This window comes from Maylandia zebra, linkage group LG5 (assembly GCF_041146795.1).
Source record: "Maylandia zebra isolate NMK-2024a linkage group LG5, Mzebra_GT3a, whole genome shotgun sequence".
NCBI lineage: Eukaryota > Metazoa > Chordata > Actinopteri > Cichliformes > Cichlidae > Maylandia > Maylandia zebra.
This window is the reverse complement of record NC_135171.1, coordinates 16,630,884-16,652,679: the sequence shown is the minus strand read 5'-3', so window position 1 is coordinate 16,652,679 and position 21,796 is coordinate 16,630,884. Positions and strand designations below refer to the sequence as shown.

At 41.9% G+C, this 21,796-nt stretch overlaps 1 protein-coding gene and 1 long non-coding RNA gene across 5 annotated transcripts in view; one reads left to right on the top strand and one right to left on the bottom strand.

Annotated features, from left to right (window-relative positions):
- plxna1b (plexin A1b) overlaps positions 1 to 21,796 on the top strand; it is a 188,602-nt gene that overhangs the window by 157,547 nt on the left and 9,259 nt on the right. The window contains exons 16-27 of one of the 4 annotated variants that reach the window (XM_004545182.2): positions 1,291 to 1,458; positions 4,251 to 4,344; positions 5,371 to 5,607; positions 7,385 to 7,528; positions 8,805 to 9,039; positions 12,174 to 12,316; positions 13,575 to 13,831; positions 16,396 to 16,462; positions 19,280 to 19,426; positions 19,813 to 19,972; positions 20,381 to 20,484; positions 20,684 to 20,780. In XM_004545182.2, coding sequence (XP_004545239.1) covers positions 1,291 to 1,458; positions 4,251 to 4,344; positions 5,371 to 5,607; positions 7,385 to 7,528; positions 8,805 to 9,039; positions 12,174 to 12,316; positions 13,575 to 13,831; positions 16,396 to 16,462; positions 19,280 to 19,426; positions 19,813 to 19,972; positions 20,381 to 20,484; positions 20,684 to 20,780 — 1,853 coding nt within the window. Of the gene's footprint in view, positions 1 to 1,290; positions 1,459 to 4,250; positions 4,345 to 5,370; positions 5,608 to 7,384; positions 7,529 to 8,804; positions 9,040 to 12,173; positions 12,323 to 13,574; positions 13,832 to 16,395; positions 16,463 to 19,279; positions 19,427 to 19,812; positions 19,973 to 20,380; positions 20,485 to 20,683; positions 20,793 to 21,796 lie in introns of all 4 variants that reach the window. The other 3 variants (XM_004545180.2, XM_004545181.2, XM_004545179.2) reach the window with 3 other exon arrangements.
- LOC143418604 (uncharacterized) lies at positions 12,208 to 21,231 on the bottom strand. Its single transcript, XR_013098614.1, has 4 exons — positions 21,149 to 21,231; positions 18,056 to 18,147; positions 13,625 to 13,793; positions 12,208 to 12,338 (listed from the first exon to the last, which is right to left on the bottom strand). It is a non-coding gene; the product is annotated as an uncharacterized LOC143418604 (long non-coding RNA).

Genomic DNA, 21,796 nt, shown 5'->3' with positions numbered 1-21,796 from the left:
CACTCATCCTCTTATCTCCCTGTGCAACCCCTTTTCTTTCCTTTTTCCTTTCTGTGTCCCCTTCTGGCTTCTTTTGTGTGGCCGCAACCTTGTCAAAAATACGTACGCGGCACCACTGGCACTCTTGACAGTGACAGCGTTGTGAAAACTGTTTCCATGGAAACACAGCACTAGTGGAATGTGAAAAACCTTTTTTTTTCTTTTTTCTTTTTTCCATTCGTCCTTCAGTTTTTCCCGTCTGTCTTCATCCCCTCTTCAGCAGCATTTCCCTCTGAGGACCCTGTAAAAGGAAATAAAATAAAATTTCCTCCTGGGACAAAGACTCCCAATATGTCCGTTCTTGTTCAGTTGCCAAACCCCACCTGAAATCCCAGTAAAGACGCAAAAATGGATTTTTGTTCTTTCATCTTCTCCATCTTCTGTTTTATGTGGATTTTATTTCCACAGCGGATAGTGGGGGAGGATCTGTGTACAGATCAGCTTGCTCTTCTCATGTTCAAAATTTCATACTGTCCCACCTGCCTCAGTGTCTGCACCACTCATACGCGCAACCTTTTGCACATTCTTTGAGTGCTTTGTAGGGCGTTGGCAGACGTCGACTGACACAAAAAGCATACTTACACCCTGAGTAAGTGTTAATCTTCTGCCTGTGAACAGCATTTATATGGAAATTCACAAACCCTCTACACAGTACACTTGATCAACACACTGTGCACGTACACAGGTATGCCCACATAGGTTGCCATCCCCACCGCTTCTCTTCCAGCAGTGTCTTCCCTCGATGGGGAGGGGAAAGTGGAATGAGCCAGTGGAGTGGAGCACAAAGTTTCTGGCAGCAGCGCAAAGTTTCACAGCAGGTCACAGCTGGCTGGCTGTCTGCAAGGGAGGGAGTTACATCACACAGAGAGACAACCAGCCTGATCTGCCACTTCAGATCTGTTAGCCAGAGAAAGAAAAGGAGGGAAGGAGAGACGGACAGAGAGAGGGAGAGTGTGAGGGCTTTGAAGTACAACAGTGTATGATTCAGGCTGACGAAACCAGGGCTGGACAGACTGAAAGATGTTGGCCTTGTGGATGTATGACAGTCACCGCCGTGTCTGTGTTACAAGTAATTAAAAGGATGAACAAGAGTTTCCTTCCTGTGTAATTGTGTTTTTCTGTTTGGGGTGCCTAAAAACTCATTGTTTCCAGGAACTATTAGTATTAATCTTTAACTCAATCACTATGAGACACACCTTAGCCTGTGACTTCCTTTTCTCTTGTCTTCTCTTATATCTCCCTCACTTTCAGGCGGAGCGCCAAGGAGATAGTATGTGTAACCCCAGCAGGCCAGGCCACGGGCCAGACACCTGTCATGGTGGACATAAATGCTGCTGAGCTGAGAAACCCAGAGGTCAAGTTCAGCTACACAGAAGATCCTACTATCCTGAAGATCGAGCCTGACTGGAGTATCGCCAGGTAAGGAACCAATCAGAGCTTTTCCCTGTGCTGCTTCCAGGACAACATAGTTGAACATTTTGGATTCATGTTTGTCTTTTTGTTTTTGTTTTTCTGTGTTGTATAGAAGAGCAAAGACAATGCAGTCTTATATTTGAGTTATCAATTAATTCTCATTGTTTACATAGTGTCTTCCAACCCTGAAGGTGATAAACACTGAATATTTTAGAGCACTTGTTAGAAAATGGAGGTGTATTGTCATGAGTTACTGTATTTTTAATGTTTTGCTCACTCGTTCATATGGCGAACTATCAAACATTCACTGTATAATGCATCAGCATATCATGTGATGATTTCCTTATCTATAATTTATATCAATACAGTGTTTTATCTGCAATTCTGCTTGATGAACCTAGAGCTACAGAACAAAACAAATACAAACGCATGAATACATTATTAATCACCGGTGATGACTAGAGCAAATTATTGGCTTTTTTTCAACTACTCTGAAATGTGAACTTTGTGGAGAGCGTATTCCCTCACCGTTGTCACACTTGTTTTACTTTTCTAAACATATTATTTATTCAGTTTATCTTTATGTTTCTAAAGCAAATCTTTGAGAGCAGGAACAGCAGTCAAGGAGACTCCTGATGCAGTGCTGCTAGTTGATGAGCTGCAGCAGAGATGTATCTGTAAATATTACTTGACTTACTGAAATGAGTCTACATAGCCACAGGAAGATTTCCTCTTCAAACACAAGCTGTGTTGTGGAGAGAGAGGGGGGAAAAAAGCGTCCACATGCTAATGGGCTTACTAGCATGACCTAGAAACTCCCGTACTTCTCAGCTGAGAAATGAAGCCAGCAAACACACCAAAACACACTCACACTGTTGACTCTCTCATTTACTTCAAACGTACTGTAGTGGTTCCAATTATTTTGTCACATGTTTAAGTTTTGGTAGGTGTTTTCCTGCTGCTTTAATTAAAATGACTAAATAAAAGTTCATTTACAGCTCTGAAAACATGTTCAAAAGTAAATCCTGAATGAAAAACCAATAAACATTGCATCTCATAATCTAAACACAGTTGCTCCAAGATGCTCAGCAAGTTAAATAATGTTCACCTTTCGTTCAGATTTGTCAGTATTAAGTTGTTTTTCAAAAGTAACTGTACTTTGTGCAGACAGTTCACATAAAAAGCTTTTCAGGATAAGGCATAGTAAATTATCTTATATCTCAGATATTTATTTTGAAGTATCAGCTCTTACTCCACTTCTTACTTCTAAATCTTTCATCATGTGAAACAGGTGTGAGTGGAAAAGGAGTCTAATTTGGAGTGGAATGAATGAAAGGTTGAGGATAGGAGAAGGCACTGTCGTCAGCCTTGGGGCTAAATAACCTTAACAATCGGCTTGTGTTTGGTGTTTCAGTCAGTGCTCCCAGAGTAGCAGTCGCATGCTTCTCTGGGCCATTTGTGTTTTTCATTTTTTTATTTTTTTATTTATCAAGCTATGCTGTCGCTGTGTCCCCTTTGGTGACCCTCTTCCTGGAGCTCTTGCAAAGAGTGCTCATTCTCACAAATTTGACTACAGAGTTTTTTGTTCTCACTCTTTCAGGAGGAGTTTCTTGGATTAACCGCACACATACATGGCTTTGTAGCAGTTGCAGGACACTACAGGATGTTTACACAGAGTAGGACAGTGTACACAGTACATCATGTAGTTTGCACTATATCTATGGAAATGATGATCCTCATAGAAATAGTCTTACCGCAGACGGACTTTTTTGCGTTGCCTTATACCTCGACAACAGAATTTTCTGTTCTTCCATCAACACGTGAAACTAACTGTAAAACATAAAAATAACTTTGCCCACTTTTTACAGCAGACACTGTTCAGCCTCATTTAGTACCTTTAAGTCTCTGAAAAGCGGTAAACTTTCTCGCCTCAGGCAGTTTTCTCGTCCTCCTAGCTCCTCAAGCCCCATCACCCTCTGAGGGATAGTGTTACTTCAGGCCCCGAGACTGCCCTCACCTCCATACCTGCACTTGCTTCCTGTTCAACAGTTTCACTTAAACAGTGCTGTGTCACTTCTTTTTTTTGAGTCCTAGCCTTTTGCAAAATGTGTGAAATATGATTGAGTATATGATTTGTATTTTTATGCGTGTGTCTTTGTGTACACACAATAGCTGTGTGTTGCTTCTCTACTCCAGCTTTCTATGCTAGTTGTATGCTAACTTATTTAGCTCCTGTCAGAACACCTCACATCAGATAAAGTTCAGCATCGCAGGCCAGCAGAGGCTGACGAGAAGGCATTGTAGGGGAATAGGCCCCACACCCGTATTAGCTATGTCTCTACTATTCAGCGTCACATAGATCTGAATAGGTCACAGGTGTAAAGGTTACAGAAAATGTCAGATCACTGACACTGTTGCTTTGCCATGTATATCTCATACCGCTTTGCAGTTTCGGTACACTCTGATAACGTCCCCTGGGTCTCAGGCTGGTATTGGGAGGCCAGAAGCTTCAGGTTCTCATGTGTAATGCTACAAAGTTACTTGTTCTTTACTGCAGCCTGTGTAGCTGTTTAAACACACTTTGAACATCAGAGAAATCATTTCCTTAAAGTCAGCCTCCATGATTAAGTGAGTGAAAGACTACAGCAGGAGTTGACTATGTGGCAAATGGCGAATCACCAACTGGAGGGCACTCTTTGCTCCCACAGAGAATGTATTATATTTTTATTGGTTGTTTGTTTTCTCCTTTTGTCTTGATTAACTTTATGTTCATCTTTCTTTTCTTTTTTTTTTTTTAGTGGAGGAACCAAGTTGACCATTACTGGAACTAATCTGGCCACCATCAAGGAGCCGAAAATGAGAGCCAAGTACGGAGCTGCCAAGTCGGAAAATGTGAGTGCTTGCACACCTGTAAACACTTTATTTCACATTATAAATGCATTGATTGGACAAGTAAGGTGGACTAAAGCCCATATAGACTGCAGGTCTCTCATTCACACTGTCTTGATGCTGGCTCCCTCTCCTTATCCATGAAAAAAAGGTGATAACGCGCGCACACACACTCCTGGGACACAGACTCACACACCTGACCCATCGGTCAACCAGCCAAGGGCCCATTTTCTGTTTGTTTTTGATGTTGAATTTCCTTTTAGCAGTTTAACCTTTGAAATGTCAACCAGCAATAAAGTAGCTCTGGCAAATCCCCCTCTCTTCACCTAGCACCATGGGGCTTAGCTAACCTTTTTCCCACTCCCACTCTTAGCTAAAAGTAAAAATATCCATTGTTGTTCCCTTGTCTCACCTCTCTGCAACCATTTTTTATTTTTCTTGGTTAATGCATCTATTGATCTATAAAAACAGTTGTGCTTTATGTCTTGCCTCCAGCTTCAGTATGCGTCATATGGCACATAATGCATGGCTATGACATGCTGCGTTATCAGCAAAGGTCTCTCTTGCTGTATTGTGTTATCAGCTCCAGGTTGACCTCTCCAGATTCTCTGCCATTACAGTCTAATTTGTTCTACGGTGACTGATTTAAGTGTCGTGCCCCACGGCAAATTTCCTGATGATATCAACACTGATTACAACACTGATGTTATTAAACCAGCCTCTTTCTCATTATGTTATTACTGAGACACTTAATCACTCACACCATATACCTGTGTTTTAGCTCTTATAAATATTATTGATTACGCTTGAATTAACATATGTTTTATTCAAAGATTAAAACAATTACCTGTTTTAATTTCATTCCAAAATGGCATTTTAAACAAAGTAGAAAGGTTGTTAAATAGGAAATAAATCACCCTCTCAATCTGAACTTCTTCTCATTTTCTTTGGTCTTTTCTCCTTTTACTTTTTTCCTCCTGCATTCCTAATTTATTCATCACCTGTCCCCACTCTATGTTCTCTTACCAGAATTGTACGGTCCTCAACAACACCGTAATGGTGTGTCTGGCGCCCTCTGTGGCTGGATCTGACAAGGGCTTCTCGGATGTGGGCAGCAGTCCTGATGAGATTGGCTTTGTCATGGATGACGTGCGCTCTTTGCTGGTGGTAAACGAGACTTTTAGCTACCACCCGGACCCTGTGTTTGAACCTCTGAGCCCCACCGGCATGCTGGAGCTGAAGCCCAGCTCACCACTCATACTCAAGGTAAATTGCCTTGTGCTCTTAGCATTGATCTGTTTTGGCCTTGTTCAGCCTGACTTTACTTTACATCCATCACATTCTTTGTCTTTTTATTCTTGACTTTGCTCTTGACTTTTTTTTTTCTTTTTTCCACTAAACCCTTTGTCTTCTTTATGCCTCTTTTTGTTCTTGAGTCATTCTAATAATGTTTTCTATCTTGTTTTAGCCTCATCGGTCTCTTCTTGCATCACTTTCTTTGTGCCTGTGTCTCCTCTTTCACATAGTTTACCTGGAATGGGTGGAGAAATATGTTATGAATTGAGTTTGTAATTATTTAGTATTAAAGCTTTTTACGAAAGGTTACCCTTTAAAGGTGAGGGATTAATGTGCCCATATCCCAGGACTCGAGGATAAAAGGTTAGTTGAGTGCTGGCATTCACTTGACATACAAGAAAACAGTAACGGCAGATACATGTAGCAGTGTGCTAGTAATATCGAGTATTGTCAACAGTGTTAACAAATCAATCTCTCAAATAGATATTGAAAAAATATAACCAGATGCCTCCCAGTCAGCTTCCAGTGCAGCTGATAAGACACTGATGTGCATTTGAGGTGATTTGCTCCAGACATTACTGTATAGGCTCTTCCCTTTCGCCTTTTTCTCGCGTTTCTTTCAACACGTCGTTCTTTTACATGTGTCAGCTTCGAGAGATGTGATTTCTCCACCTGCTGTCTCCATTGGGTTTTAGAGACATTTTTAAAAAAAAAAAGAGTTGCTTTTAAGTTGCTTTTCAAAATCAGTTGCAAAGGGAAATAATGTTTATAAAGTGGGCCCATGCATTGCTGTGCCACCTGCGCAGATTTTATACGATAACTTCTAAAGAGAGACTTCATAGACATGTTTACTCTAAGCCATAGAGGCAGCGCGCATTTGAATCCAGAGCGAATTTACCCCTCCCACTTATGCTGCCTTTTGTCATGTCACCTCTCCCCTTGAACTTCAAAGGCTTTCAGGAACGAGGGAGGAAATTATCACGCAATTTCATGGAAAACTAAAACCTTTTTTCTCTCAGCCAATCTGGGTGGAGTTTTAGAATTAAGACTCATGAGTCTCTCCTCTGTAACTTTAAAAATCACCATAATGAAATGCTCTGATTGCCTTGCCATGCTCCCGGTTAAAAAAGGAAAAAAAAAGCTGCAGAAATAAGCTGCAAAGAAATGGCATCCTATTAAATAATTGCAGACAAATTAGAAGTCCATCAAAACTTTCCAGCAATTAATTCTCCCTCTTTGGAAAGCATGGAGAGCATGAGGAAGGGTAGGTGAAGATGGCACAGAAGCAAACAGATTTATTTACTGGACTCAATACTTTTAATGCAACCAACACATTTTTTTTGAGTCTTTCGACAGCTCACTGTGATGTAAGCCCTCAGCTGAATCAATGAAAAAACACCACGAGTGTTAGTGTGTTAGATTAAAGGAAAACAGGTTGGGACCTCACAAAAATCACAGTAATAGTCATATTTGCAGACAGTTTAACTCGTGATTTTAGTTGGTTTCTCTGAGAGGTATTATCTGGCAGCATCAGAAGTGCTGTTGCTATGGTTACCTACATTTTACAGCACCTTGCACATCGGGCAGTGGATGAACTGTTGACATATACCTCGGAGCCAATCAGAGACAAGTGTTTGTTTTACCGTGGTCATGGCTCCAACTATGTTGCTTTTGTATAGTTTCTCTGTTTATATCAACCACCATAGACTTGACTGTGTGTAAGTAACATAAGTGTGTCTGTTTCCAGGGTCGTAACCTAATTCCTGCAGCCCCAGGAAATGCTAAGCTGAACTACACAGTGCTGATCGGGGAGACGCCCTGCATTCTCACCCTGTCTGAGAGCCAGCTGCTCTGCGAATGGCCTAATCTGACCGGAGAACACAAAGTCACTGTGAGTGAAACTTCAGGTCTATCTACATTTCTGTAATGTTTTCCGTTTGCGCGCTGTGTCTCTCTCTTCCACCCCTGACTTATCACAATCTGAGCAGATCACTGTGTCATTCAGGTTTAAGGATTTGGCTTTACAAAACCTGAACATCATCTCTCTCTAAGTTATATTGATCCTGTGTTAAATAGTACCTGTTATTTCATCAACCTGCTTCATTTAGGGTTTTTTTTGTAATTCATTCCATTGCTGGTGCATCTGGCTTTCACATTTCTCCTATTTTCCGCTGCAGCCCCTGTTCCCTCTGCTGTTTCCACTGTGCCTATTCATCACCCTTCTTTAATGTCAATCCACTTCCTGCCTTTTTATTCATTCATCTCATTCTTTCTTCCCCACCCATCAGACTTAAATCTCTTCAATTACTCTAGATTTCCTTTACCCATTCATATAGCTGCAAGCAGATGAACACACGTATCCCTTCTCTTATACGCTGGCAGCATTTGCAACTGTATTTATGTCTTAGAGGCTTTTGATCAGTCTGGTTTTGGCTGGTATCCTCCTTCAGATTTCAATAGTATTGATATTCAATAGAAACCAAAAAATGCCTAGTGGGTGTGATAGGTCTGTCTATTTTTACCCTCCTCTATTTGCTATTTCATAGACTTAAGCCAGTTAAAGATGAAATAAAAGGAGGATAAAGAAGAGGAAAAGAAACCTATCCAAATGTTGTTGGGTTTTTAAATTCCCATTTTCTGTCAGCAAGAAGTGTGTGTGTGTGTGTGTGTGTGTGTGTGTGTGTGTGTGTGTGTGTGTGTGTGTGTGTGTGTGTGTGTGTGTGTGTGTGTGTGTGTGTGTGTGTGTGTGTGTCTAAAGCTATATGTTCTTTTGCTCATTCCCAAAAAATTGTCTCAAAGCACAGATATGACAGACATGTAAAGAGTTTTGGGGGATTTTAGCCTGCCCTTGGCTTTACTTAGCACAACTTGATTTGCCAACATAAAATTTGAAATACATTTTAATTGTATCGTAGGGCTAAAATCATCATGTGGGATACATTTGTGATTGTTTCAGTTACACAGTGCGAGAGTCATACATGGCTCCTCAAACCTGTAACACAGCTAATTTATTTCTTAGCTGATAAAAAGAAAAGTAGTTTGCAGCATCTCTCTTTCACATACTGTCCCAACCAATCTGCTTTTGTTCTGAGTAAGTGTGTGCTGTCTTTCATGCGCCTGCTCTCCAGGCAAAATAGTATACTCCTCTGAATGTGTCTATTTCGTAGGTGCGTGTTGGAGGCTTTGAATACTCACCAGGGACACTGCAGATCTACTCAGACAGCCTTCTCACCCTGCCTGCCATCATTGGTATTGGAGGAGGAGGTGGACTGCTCCTGCTGGTTATCATTGTGGTTTTGATTGCTTATAAGAGGAAGTCGCGGGATGCCGACCGCACTCTAAAGCGATTACAGCTGCAGATGGACAACCTGGAGTCTAGGGTGGCCCTTGAGTGCAAGGAAGGTGAGTCCAAACAAAACCTGTGTGTCAGGGGTGTGATGCTAGCCACTCAAAACGAGAAAACCCACTTTTATTATGTTGGTATTTCCTTGTTTCTTTCTATTTCTCTTCCCACATACTTCTCTCATCTTTCTTCACAAATAACTCCCATGCCCCCAAATCTCTCCCACACTGCAGCTTACCTAAAAAGCTGAACAACTTCCATTCAGTAGTCCTATCCATTTCTCTCTCCCGCTCTCTATTTCCCCCTCACTCTCACTGCCAACTGTCCCTCCGCTGTTAGGTGGCAGCGGTGCGTGTGTGTGTGTGTGTGTATGCGCGAGCTTGGGTATTGGTGTGTTTCCAGAGGACTACTTTGATCTGAGCCAGCCACCAGATGTTGGCTCTCCACCCCATGAGAGAGCTGCCTGGCTGGCCTCGCTACCATCCACACTGAGAGGGGGAGGGCTAGATGGAGGTTAGATAGAGACAGGGCACAGAAGTGTGAGATTGTAAGGAAGGAGTGGTTTGGCAACTGCTGAACCGGGGGGAGAGATGGAGAGAAACTTACACACCAATACATTAGCATATATTCATTTGGCTGGAGACTGCATGGATTGAGTGAGAAGCTGCTGATGCTGTTGTGGGTTTGTCTGGCAGGAGAGAGAGAAAAGCAGATGGGGAGAAAGGGAAGGGGAATACTGATAACTCTGATCATTGCAATGCGTTTGAATTTGAGATCACTTCACTTGTTGCATTTCTTTAGTGAATGTCAAATATAGTAGGTATGTCATAAATTTATTGTTACTCATTCCACTGACTTGTTGTGCTTTTATTAAATATAAAAATATAAATTTTCATTCAGAGGTCAGTTGCATTTTTATAGTGTCAAGGGAGATTTAATACCACACCTGAATATCTGGATAAAGTACATGTGGCCAAGTTGCATTGTGGGTCATGTAGGAGCCAGGTCTTAATGTAAAAAAGGAAAAAAAACAAAAAAAAGATTGGTACGCAATAGCTTTATTTATGCTGATTTATGATAATTGATTTACTGTGGCCACAACCTGGGATTATCTGATTAGTTTCCTTGAGTCTTAACTGTCAGTCATCTGTTCAGAGGATGATTTTGTGGTTTGTTTTTTTCCTTTGCGTGCTATTCCTTCATCTCACCCGATGCTCGCATCTTTACATCCTGCTCTTTTGCAACTACCTCCAATCACACAGACCTAAACTCACATTGCAGGTCATACTGTGATTGGCTGGAGTGTGTAGAAGTGAGTCCATGTGCCCTGACCCCGTCTGTCCCTCTCTGTCAGTACTGTCTGGAAGACAAGAGGGCAGATTTGGAGTGGGAGGAGAGTGAGGGAGATAAATATGGCAAACAAGTCATGGGAGTAGATGGGAGGCAGAAGAAGAAGAAATGGACAGGAAGATTATGCAAGGGGTGGGAAAATGAAGAGAAAAGAAATATCGGAGAACAAATTTCAAAATGGAGAGAGTGTGTGCTTGGATGGGAAGATGGAGGATGCTAGATAAATATGTAGTGGCAGACGGAGCTGGGTGGACAAATAAGAGGACAACATGGAGAGAAGGGACTATTTGAGATGAATAAGGAATGATGGAAATAAAGTCCTTCTATCAAGAAAGGCTTAGCCAGGAGATCAACTAAAACATTATAGGCTTGCAAAGAGAGTTGTGTAGAATAATGCTGAGAGGTGGAGAAGGAAACTAAACGGATAAATGAGAGAAAGATGGAAGGATGTAGTTAAGAGGAGGTAACCATAAGGGGGAGAAAGGTGACCTCTAAGATGTCACTTTGAAAGGAGGAAGGGAGGGAGAAAAGAGATTAGAAGAGAGGGACAGGGTGACACAAGCCATCTGTTAGTCTGGGCTTTGCTTCGTTATTTGTTTGAGTTGTGTTTCCATGTGTTAGTGTATTTTGGATGATGCTATATGGCGCACACACACACACAGAGCTGTGCTAATAGAACCATATAGCTGTATATTTTCTACCTCAAGGGAGTTTTATGTTTATAAAATAGATTTGGGGCAGTCCACCAAAACCATTTGCTGTATACACTATTGTATGTGATGTGTGAGAGAATGGATTTGATCCCATATTTTCCCTCTAGATGTGGCTCGTGAAGCCAGTGGAGTATACAGAATGGGGTCAGAACACACACTTTGTGGGAATGGAAAAAGTGTGAAAACATTGACATGTGCGTTCACATAAATCATCTGGGCACAAGGTTATGTGTTCAGCTGTGGGGTACAACAGAAAAACTGTGTGTGTGTGTGGGTGTGTGCGGGAATACAAGCATGAGAGGTGGCGGTGTATAATGTGTGTGTACTCACAGGCTTGCCATGTGTGCAACTGCATCCTGAACTCCCCTCCAGCCACTGAGCAGCTCCAGAATACTTTCTCTATCAGCCATCTCTCCCTCTCTCTTTCTTTGCACTCTTAGCACAGAGTGATCCCATAAGGCTGCTTTTCACTGCTGCTCTTTGAGACACCTCCACCTTCTCTTCATATCATCCATGTTCCTTTTTTCTGTTCCTCCTCAGGAATGTTTCCAAACATCAGATTGATGGCATGACAAGCCAAGATCTTAAGTGTGATTATTTTGAAAACTATGGTTCTCTTTTCTGCATGTTTTTTCCCCAATTTCTGACTATTTAAAAATATAAATTGAAAGTATTTAACATAGTAATAAACACCTTTAAATCTTTAATGCCCAGCTTTACCCCTTAGTAGTTTTTTTGTTTGTTTTTTATCGTTTTTATCCTATTCGACCCCATCCAGTACTTAATAAATACCAATCAGAATGTCTCAGTTTTCCAGGAAAATGCTTCTGCAATGTTTTTGCAGATGAACAGATGTATTTTACATCTATTAAGCAGTGGTTGTTTTGGGATATATAAGAAAGAAGTGTGACAAGTCATAGTCATTAAGTGTGTTTAAATGAGCCCTTTGTGTTGTGCTAGTGCTGACAATGCTAAACACTGCACAGAGCACCACTTCCAACCAAATGTGTCATCAAAATCAACTAAACAGTCTTGTATATGGCAGTCTGCTCTTTATTTCATCTTGAGAAATGTGTCTCTCTTTTGGAACTTAAAATACATTTGTAAGCATTTCCCGTTTCTTTTCTCAGCCTTTGCAGAATTGCAGACGGACATCCATGAGCTCACTCAGGAGCTGGATGGAGCAGGAATCCCCTTCCTGGACTACCGCACCTATGCCATGAGGGTCCTCTTTCCTGGGATTGAGGACCACCCTGTTCTCAAGGAGATGGAGGTACGGGTCAGTAGAGAGCACCCTGCACACACACAAACACAGGATGAGGGAATGTTTCATAGATTTCATGTAGGTGAGATTTGAAAATCATGTTAGAGGTAGGCAATCTGAATCCAAACCTTCTAAAAATGCATCTTAGTCCAAGATATCAGACAGAAGGGTTCAAGTCCAAACTCTCAGGACAAACTCTAGTTTTGTGGCTGTTTTGAGGGGCAATGTCTGAGCTCCACTAAGACTCCGCACAAGTGATAGATTGCCTCTACAGTACTGAGCCTGTTTGAGGCTCCTGAAAAAGCAGTGTTCACATGTTCAATAAAACACACTCCGCTCTACTATTGTTCGTTTCTCAAGAGGAAACACTCTATTACTAACATGAACTCAAGCGCTGTGGACACTGTAATGCAAGGTGCACCTGTACCACTGTCATTTCTCTGTACATTACAGTATCACGCACGCATTTACCTGGAAAATGCATGCATGGTGCACTGACATGCACATAAGGTTATGACTACAGAGACAAGCTTTAGAGGAATTCACTATCTGCTTGTGCTATCAACTGTATTCCAAAGGGATAGTGTTGGATTTTCATTTGGATGGCCCAGGCAATCACAAGCCACAATAGTGCGCTAGCAGGCAGATCAATTTCTTATTACTGCCTAAAGCTCACATTCTTACTTCAAGCCTCACTTTCTTTACCTGAGAAGGGGAGGCCTGCCAGTTACGTTGAGAGGAGAAGAGGGAAAAGGGATGACAGTGAGGGTTGTAGGATAGAGAGAACTGGTTCAACAGTAGGCAGGTTTTCAAAGCTGCAATGTGCCGTTTCCTACATGCATGTGGAAAATATAAGAGTATTGACATGATTATGCATGGAGAGAAAATAGAGCACATGTGGCTCTTTATTCATGTCATTTGATAAATCCTGTTTTAAAACATACTCATGAATCCATTGCACAGCTATAACTCACAACCAGTTCATCATATTTTCAATCTTTTCAAGTCCCTTTATCTAATTTTCCCCTATATCGCTATCTTTGATCTTTCTTTACTCTTTTCTACCAACCTTCTACCTTCCCTTTCCTTCTTCGTTGTCTTCTTCTCCTCTGTGAATTGTATGCTTCCTTAAACCTACCATGATCACCTCCATTCACTTTATCTTCTCCTTGTCCAACAATTGACTGCCTCTTTTTTTCTTTATTCAACACTCCTTCTTCTCCCAATTCTCCTTCCCCTTCATCACCTCCGTCCCCTTCTCCTTCAGGTACCCGCCAATGTGGAGAAGGCCCTGACGTTGTTTGGCCAGCTACTCACCAAAAAGCACTTTCTGTTGACCTTCATTCGCACATTGGAAGCACAGAGGTCCTTCTCTATGCGAGACAGGGGCAACGTGGCCTCCCTCATCATGACAGCACTGCAAGGAGAGATGGAGTATGCCACCGGTGTCCTCAAACAGCTCCTGTCTGACCTCATTGACAAAAACCTGGAAAGCAAGAACCACCCAAAGCTCTTACTCAGGAGGTACAAAAAGCAGGAAATAAGAAGGGGAGGGAAAGGGCTAAAACCTGGCTTTGGGGAAAAAAACATGCCACACGTGCACCAGTTAGTTGCAGGTTCGGGTTTGAGGAAATGCATTTGTGCGTGTGTGTTTTCAGGTATTTTTCCTTTTTCTTATATTCGCTGTGTTGGGATGTTCTTGACAGGAAGCACCCTAACAAAAAACCCCTGACTAATTATATTAAATTCAACAAAAAATAAGGGAAAAAAGTAGTGTTAATTTTTCATTTCGTCATGTCAGTGCTGCTGCACATTCAAATAATCCACGTAATTAGACCTGTTGTAGCATTAAAAAGGGAAGAGGAGAACATGAACATATATTCTTTGTCAGAGTATCGAGTGATGTATTTTTTCAGTTTGCGGCTGAAGTTATGAGGGAGGAAGGCAGGGGACAGTGACTGCAGCTTTTAGAGGCCTGTGTGACGTTACCTCCTCTCTATTTCTCAACCCTGTCCCTGTCAGAGAGGATTACACCCCTGAGCACACATACAGTCCCACTGGAGCCACAGTCAGACATACTGCTCTCTCATTTCTCACAAACACACAGAGAAAGATGAAGAGGGGGGGGAAGTACAAGAGATGCAGGGGATGCAAAGAGGGAGAGGAGGATTTACAAGAGTTGGTCTGAAGAGTAAAGAGAGAAGGATTTGGTAGGGAAAGGGGAAAGTAAGAAACAGGGGAAGGCAAAAATGAGATGTGAAAAGGGAAAAGGTAGCAAGATAAAAGTGGCTGAAGTAAAAGAAGGTAGTGAAATAGTGATTGACAGAAAAAGAGGGCAAGTGGCTGGAGGGAGACTTGAGCTACAAGGAAATTGATGAAGGGTGAAACATATAGAGGAGAGATGGTAAAGAGGGAGAAAGAACAGGGAAGGGTAGTACAGAGCAGATAGGCAGAGGGAGAAAAGAGAAGGAAAATGAGCTACTGCTGACAGCCGAGCAGAAAAGAATACACATATTTAAGGAAAGACACAATTAGAGAAATGGCCTGTCTCCAAATAAATTGGAATTGGACATTAAATGATAAAAAAAAAGTTACATTTTTTTTCTTCTCCTACTCCTCGGAGAGATATTTAATTAAAAATCTAATCAAATAAATGACTCTCAGCCAGCGTGCCTGTGTGAAGTCTTTTCCAATCCCCTCTTGGGGCGTATGGTCACAACACGCTGTCCCTGTTAACTACACTTGCCTCAGGAGTCGGTGTTAATAAGCTCTGCAATTGTTGCACATGGTTCACCCTGTTTAGGTCTTTTTAGTCAATAGATAGATGTAAAAGTCCTCTCCCATGGGGATCTCCACCTCCTTTGATGAAATTATACTTTTGCATTGGGTGCAGTTGTTTTGTATACTGTGCGTTGAGATTCATTGTCTGTGTGCAGCTGGCAAAAACACAAATGCGTCATCGCTTATTCCCGTACGACGTGTTCAAAAATGATGTTCAGGGGCATAGATTAGAAGTTACCAGTGGACGTCACGTGCTCAGAAACGGGGTTTGTCCCGGTTTATTCACTCGTTATGTTTTCTGTACCTCCGTTCTCCGCTGCCTCATCATTCGTTCTCTATTTTGCTGACAGGCATGAAAAAGAAAAAATGCTCTGCATCCATTCAATAAATCCAACAGTCAAACAGGAAGGTTTGAGGAAGCGTAGGAGTACGTGTCTCATTTGTGCTACAGGCCTTTATTGGTTTTTACTACTACATTGGCCTAGTTTCCAGAGTTTCCTCTTTTCTGTCTTACTATTTATTGGGCATGAAAATTTTTCAGCATAATGTAGCTGTCTTCACATTTCACCCATGGTGCCGTCCTAATGACCGAACGACTAATATTTGCGATAAGTATTGGAACGTGGCCCAGTTAGATAACCTAGTAACACAGGTGTACCCCACGTCAATATAAGAGAAAACAAGTGTTTCTAATGTGAAAAGCATGGAAGTGTGGCGGTAACACAGAGAAAGATTTTTATTTGCCCCCCCCCCCTGTTTCCACCCACATACCTAGAGTGCCGGTGTCCCTCTCAGGTATTTAACAAATTAGACACAATAAGTCATTTAATTGCTCGGTTTTCATTTCATGCACTTGTTGCTCACGTGTTTGCTTGACACATGCACGTGTGGAGGTTCCCCTCATTACATGGCAGGTTTGTGATTAACGAGAGAAGTTAGCGAGTTATACTAATTGCTGTATTTTTTATGAAGATTAGTGGGTTTGCCTAGAGGTAGTGTGAAGAGGGGATGGAGCAATGTAAGAAACTGAAGGATTTGCTTTCTTACATTATCTTTTTCTTTGGTTGTCTGAAGATTAACTGCATGAAGACTGATAATGTCATGTAGTGTCTTTGACATGCAAGCGTGTTTCAAATGTTTGTTTTTTTGACCATAGATTATAACCAGGCAGTCCAAGATGCCAAAACCTCCTCATACAGAGACTTTACGCTCCACTTGTGGCACATACTACTGTCTTTTATTTCCAGTTCACCCTCACCCATTACCCTCTCCTTTCTCTCTCCCATTTTCTTTCATCGGTCTCCCAGGACGGAGTCGGTTGCTGAGAAGATGCTCACCAACTGGTTCACCTTCCTGCTTTACAAGTTCCTCAAGGTAAAACTGTCCCAGAGGCGCACACACACAGATACACACAATTGCAGAAGCAACAGCATCACCACTGGTGTTTGAGAATTGAAAAATGTCTCACTAACAAGCGCACACATTCACAGCTGCAGCATTAGATAAGGCAGAGGCAGCAGGGTTCCTATTCCTTACCTCTGCCTTTCATGTGGTAAATTCTTCTTTCTACCAGTTGAGGGATCTGCAGAGTCTGAAGCACTGTTCAGACACAGCTGGCCATGTTGGTTTGATCACCGTAGACTGTCGCACTAACCTGTCCTTTCTTTGTCCCAAGCTTGATTCTTTTAGAGCCAGGAAAGTGTCTGTGCGTGTATGCATGGCTGTGTGTCTGGATGGCTCTTCAGACAGTTGGGGCTTATCAAAACAGGAAGCCACACATCTTACACAATTGCATTCTCTTATTTCTCTTCTGTCTTTTTGAAATCCTCTCTCTGATTTCATATCACAGGGACTCACTATAGCTTAAAATGTGATAAATTCTTGCTTCCACACACACATTCTCAGCTTTCAAACATTGCTGCAACTAATCAGTTAGCAGCGGGGCCTTAAACCCCCGCCAGGGCAGGCATTCTGGTGGACAAGAAACCAGCCAAGCCCTCGGGGATCCCAGTTAGCATCTGTGTATGCGAGTGTGTCCGTTCTGGTTGTGCACGCATGTGTGTCTTGGCTCCAAATTAGAGACTGGACGGCGAGAGTGTGGTTCAGTAAAAGGGGAGTGGGTTATCAGAAAAGCTGTTAGGGATTTTTTCAGCAGCTGTGTTTATGAACTTTAGTGGAGACAAAAATAACAGAGAAACAATTTTTTAAAAAAAAGCAAAAACACGGAAGATTGTGGAAAGAAAATGGTTAAAAAGAGGGCAGAGGTGTTTTTGGAGGGTTTAAAGGGCGTGTAGGGAAATATGGGTGGGGGGATGAGTACTGAAGTAAAGAGTTTCTGTAGCTAGCAGCAAGATTAAGCCTCGCTTTCATCCAACCTTTGCAGTTTAATGCCTTTCTTTCTCCTATGTTTTTGGGAGTAACATGAAAGAAAGGCCTGGAACAATTTCAGAGTTCAGCCAGGTGTAAATAGAGATGGGTAAAGGTCAAGTACCTGTTCAAAGAGATAGAGCTTTAACCTACGAAACGAACAAGAGATAGGAAAACAAATCCTTTTATCCATTACCCTATTCTAAGCATTCACTTGTCCTCTGTTGCACAAGCTTGTGTGGGATCACATGGTCACTTTATTCTGCTTTAGAGAGAATTTTAGACGAATTATAAAATGTGATTGCTTTAGATTAATTCAATGAACAAATGGCATATATTATAATTAATTTAACAGGACACTGAAGTCAAAAACACTGTAGCGCAGCAAAATGTCTGCGCGACACAATGCTTTTAGAAACGTATAGCATCAGTGCTGCTTTTCCTCACTGGCACCATTTGAAGGAGACAGAAGGACTGAGACGCAGCGCAGAGCTGGTTTGTATGCTGCTAGACAGAGAGGACGTCTGCCAGTGTGCTGTGTTTTCACCATAGGAGGCAGGCAGTGCTAGATTATCCCACAGAGTTCATCTGACAGCTCACCAAGATGACTGACTGGCGTTGATGCATGAACATGTCCAATGAAGCTCGGAGGGCAGCACTTGCAATATTCGGCTTTGCCTCAAGGCACAAAGCTGCAGACAGAAAATGTGAATCACTGGTTAAAAAGCACTAATGTGAACATTATCACACCATGAACACTTTTAAATACACACACACACACACACACACACACACACACACACACACACACACACACACACACACACACACACACATATATCCTCATTTCGCATTTACATCATCAGTTTTGTCTGCAGCGATAAACATGTACTCGACAAATTGCTTGCTGAGATCAGAGATTTGCACAGCATTGCAACACTAAGTTATTCTAAACAAGCAATGATTAAGATAGATTATCTAAACCAGTAATTCTCAGTCTTTCTGACCTCCTGAGCTGCAAGTAATTAAATCATAATTTAATGCTTTTTCATCAGCGCACCTAATTTGAAGGTCATAAAATATAAATATATCTCAATTAGTTAAAATCAACACTGTGCAGTGTTAAAATATTAACAAGAAGTCAGGAAAGACGGCACATGACACCTGTAAGGAGAAAATACAAAGCCATACAGGCAGTGCTTAGTTTGCAGGCCTGCTGAACAAGTGAATGGAAAAGAGGGGAAGCAGAAACGAGTGTGAAGAAAAGAGAGACAGGGAACCCAACATCCCAGTGCTTGTTGCCCATTTGACACGTCTCACACACCAAAGTGCTTCTCCCAGCGTTTTTCACCCCTCAGTCGTTAACCTTCTATTAACTTCTCCATCAATTGCCACTCACTCACACTCACACTTTCTATAATTTCTCTCCTCCTTGCTCACTCACTTGCTCACACACACAAATAGAGGCTATTTTTTCTTACTGAGGAAGAGACACAGGGGAGAGGCTGGAGGTTGTGTCAGGGGGGGGAGGGTTTTTGTTTTTAGCGTGCTGTTAGCCAACACAAGCCGTGGCCTTGTCCTTTACTGCTTCGCCTGTGGTTGTCTTAAAGAAGATTAGAAATATAATTGAAGAGTTGCTCTGAAAAGCTATGCACTTTTTGCTGCCGTGTTTTTGCTTGGAAAGTTCTTGAACAGTTCAATGTTCAGTTTTCACTTTGTACAGTATGTCTTTCTCTCCTTTTCTTCATATAACCTTTTGTCACTTTTCCTTGATACCTGTCTCTTCCTACTTCATAATACAACTGCGTGTCTCACTTTTTGAAGGAATGTGCCGGGGAACCTCTCTTCATGCTGTACTGTGCCATGAAGCAACAAATGGAAAAGGGGCCAATAGATGCAATCACAGGAGAAGCCCGCTACTCTTTGAGCGAGGATAAACTCATCAGACAGCAAATTGACTACAAGACTTTGGTCAGTACTCAAAAACATACTTTCTGGACACAGGCGCATTTGTTTCTGAACAAGGTTGTAAAGCAGATGGATGCTTACAACTAAAACAGCGCAATGATGCAGAGCTGATATTTGTCCAGTAATTTTGGAAAATATTCTTTTATCAAAACAGGATCCAACCTGCTAAATCATTATTATGCCTGTATTGATAGGAATAAATAGCTAGCTGTGCACCCCTTCTGCTCTTTAACACTGATTCTGAGGTGCCATATGAAGTGTTTCTTTGTAGGTCAAACACAACCACAGGGTCATGCTCTAACACATCAATAGTTATTACTTCCAGTCTGTGCTGACCCTCTGGTCTAAATGAAACAATGCTCTTTCCCTTCCGCCCTTTGCATTTGTAGACGCTGCACTGTGTGAACCCGGAGAATGAAAATGCTCCAGAGGTGACAGTGAAGAGCCTGAACTGTGACACAGTGACACAGGTGAAGGAAAAGCTGCTGGATGCTGTGTACAAAGGGACGCCTTATTCCCAGAGACCGAAGGCCTCAGATATGGACCTTGGTAAGGAGCTGGAAAAAATGAACAACATACAAATATCAAATCACACGGAGAGTCATAACACACAGCTGCGCTGCTATGGGAGATAAAGAGGGAATTGCTTCAAGAGCTCTCTGACACAGAAGGGAGGCACTTCTGACAGGAGTGGGAATTCTGATCCTAAAAAACATCTAGTAATGTGTTTAAAAGTCCGTAAAACTGCACTACACTCACTCTGAATTTGATCTAATTACAGTAGATTAAGTCGTAGAAACCTGATTTGCTGTTTGGAAGTTTAAGTTTATGATGAGAATTGATTGGTGTGCCTAAAAGGGGCACTGACTCTGTCTATGCTGTCTGTCTTGAAAGATTCTTATTCCCTTTCTATTAAACATTACAACCTTACTTAGCACTCTTGTGTGTGTCTGACAGAATGGCGGCAGGGCAGGATGGCTCGTATCATCCTTCAGGATGAAGATGTCACCACTAAGATCGACAATGACTGGAAGAGACTCAACACCCTAGCTCACTACCAGGTAACCAGCTTCTTAATACAGCACAGAATCCCTTGAAGCTATGCTGGAGAAAAACCTCTGTGCTTCTTATTGATGGCGTATTTATGGATTCTTAGGTTACTTATCAAAATGAAAAATCCAGAAATAAATTCCATGTGAGCACTGTGAAAGTTTCTTTGGCTGGACAATAATCTTGCTGCTGGTTGAATGTCTGCTTCAGGTGACAGATGGCTCAGTGATTGCCCTGGTACCCAAACAGAACTCGGCCTACAACATCTCCAACTCCTCCACATTCACCAAATCCCTCAGCAGATACGGTACGAAAGAAGGTGTGTGTGTATTGTATGTGTGGAATTATAAAAATTCTGACTTGTTAATTTTATTTATTTATTTATTTGCAAAACTTGGGATGTTGTTCATAGAAAGAACCTTTAAAAACATCATTCAGAACCTTTCACATGTTAATTTGGCATCTGTCTCATCTACATTAGCAAATTAGCTCAGTGCTTTTCACACCTGTTTACATGACCTGGGACTTGGTTCAAACTGTTCCACAAATACTGGTTTCAATTTACATACTTTGGCCCCTGGAAGCCATTAAATATGATATTGCTAATCAAGTATTTGTGCCCTTATCAGTAATATAGTACATTTCTCCACACAGTGTTTTAAGTGAGTTCCAAACCTTTGAAAGAGTTTCGTGTCAGTTCTCCTCTCTGCTGTAGAGGAGTGGATAGCAGTTTTATTATTACTCACTAGGGCTGCCACGATTTGTCGACTAGTCACGATTACGTCGACTATCAAAATCGTCGACGACTGATTTAATAGTCGACGCGTCGTTTGAAGCTTTGTAAGATCCCAAAAGACGCAGGAATAAGTGGCAGGATTTAAGAGTGTAATAACGGACTGAAACAGAAGATGGCAGCATTGCATGTACAAGGATGTCAGCTACCGTTAAACCCCAAAGAAGAAGAAGCAGCTGTGTCCCAGAATTCATAGCGCGGCCCAGCGCAGTTTCCAACAATGGCGGCAGCTAGTTAGTTTTAATGTTACTCTTATTATTCTTTCTGGGTCACAAAATAAACGTTTAACATATTTTCAGGCGAGAATGTAGCTGTGTAAACCTCAAATATCTGCTCAGTTTATCAAGACACCACATATTTTCAAAAGCGCTCCGACGTTTTCGGAGACATCTGTTACCCACTAGCTCGTTAGCGAGCCGGGGGCTAGGCTCACTAGCGCCGTGAGAACACCGGACTCCCCGCAAATCGTTTTCAAACCCACCGCCGTCTTTCGCTACTCAGGTTAAATATATATGAGTCACTTAGATAAC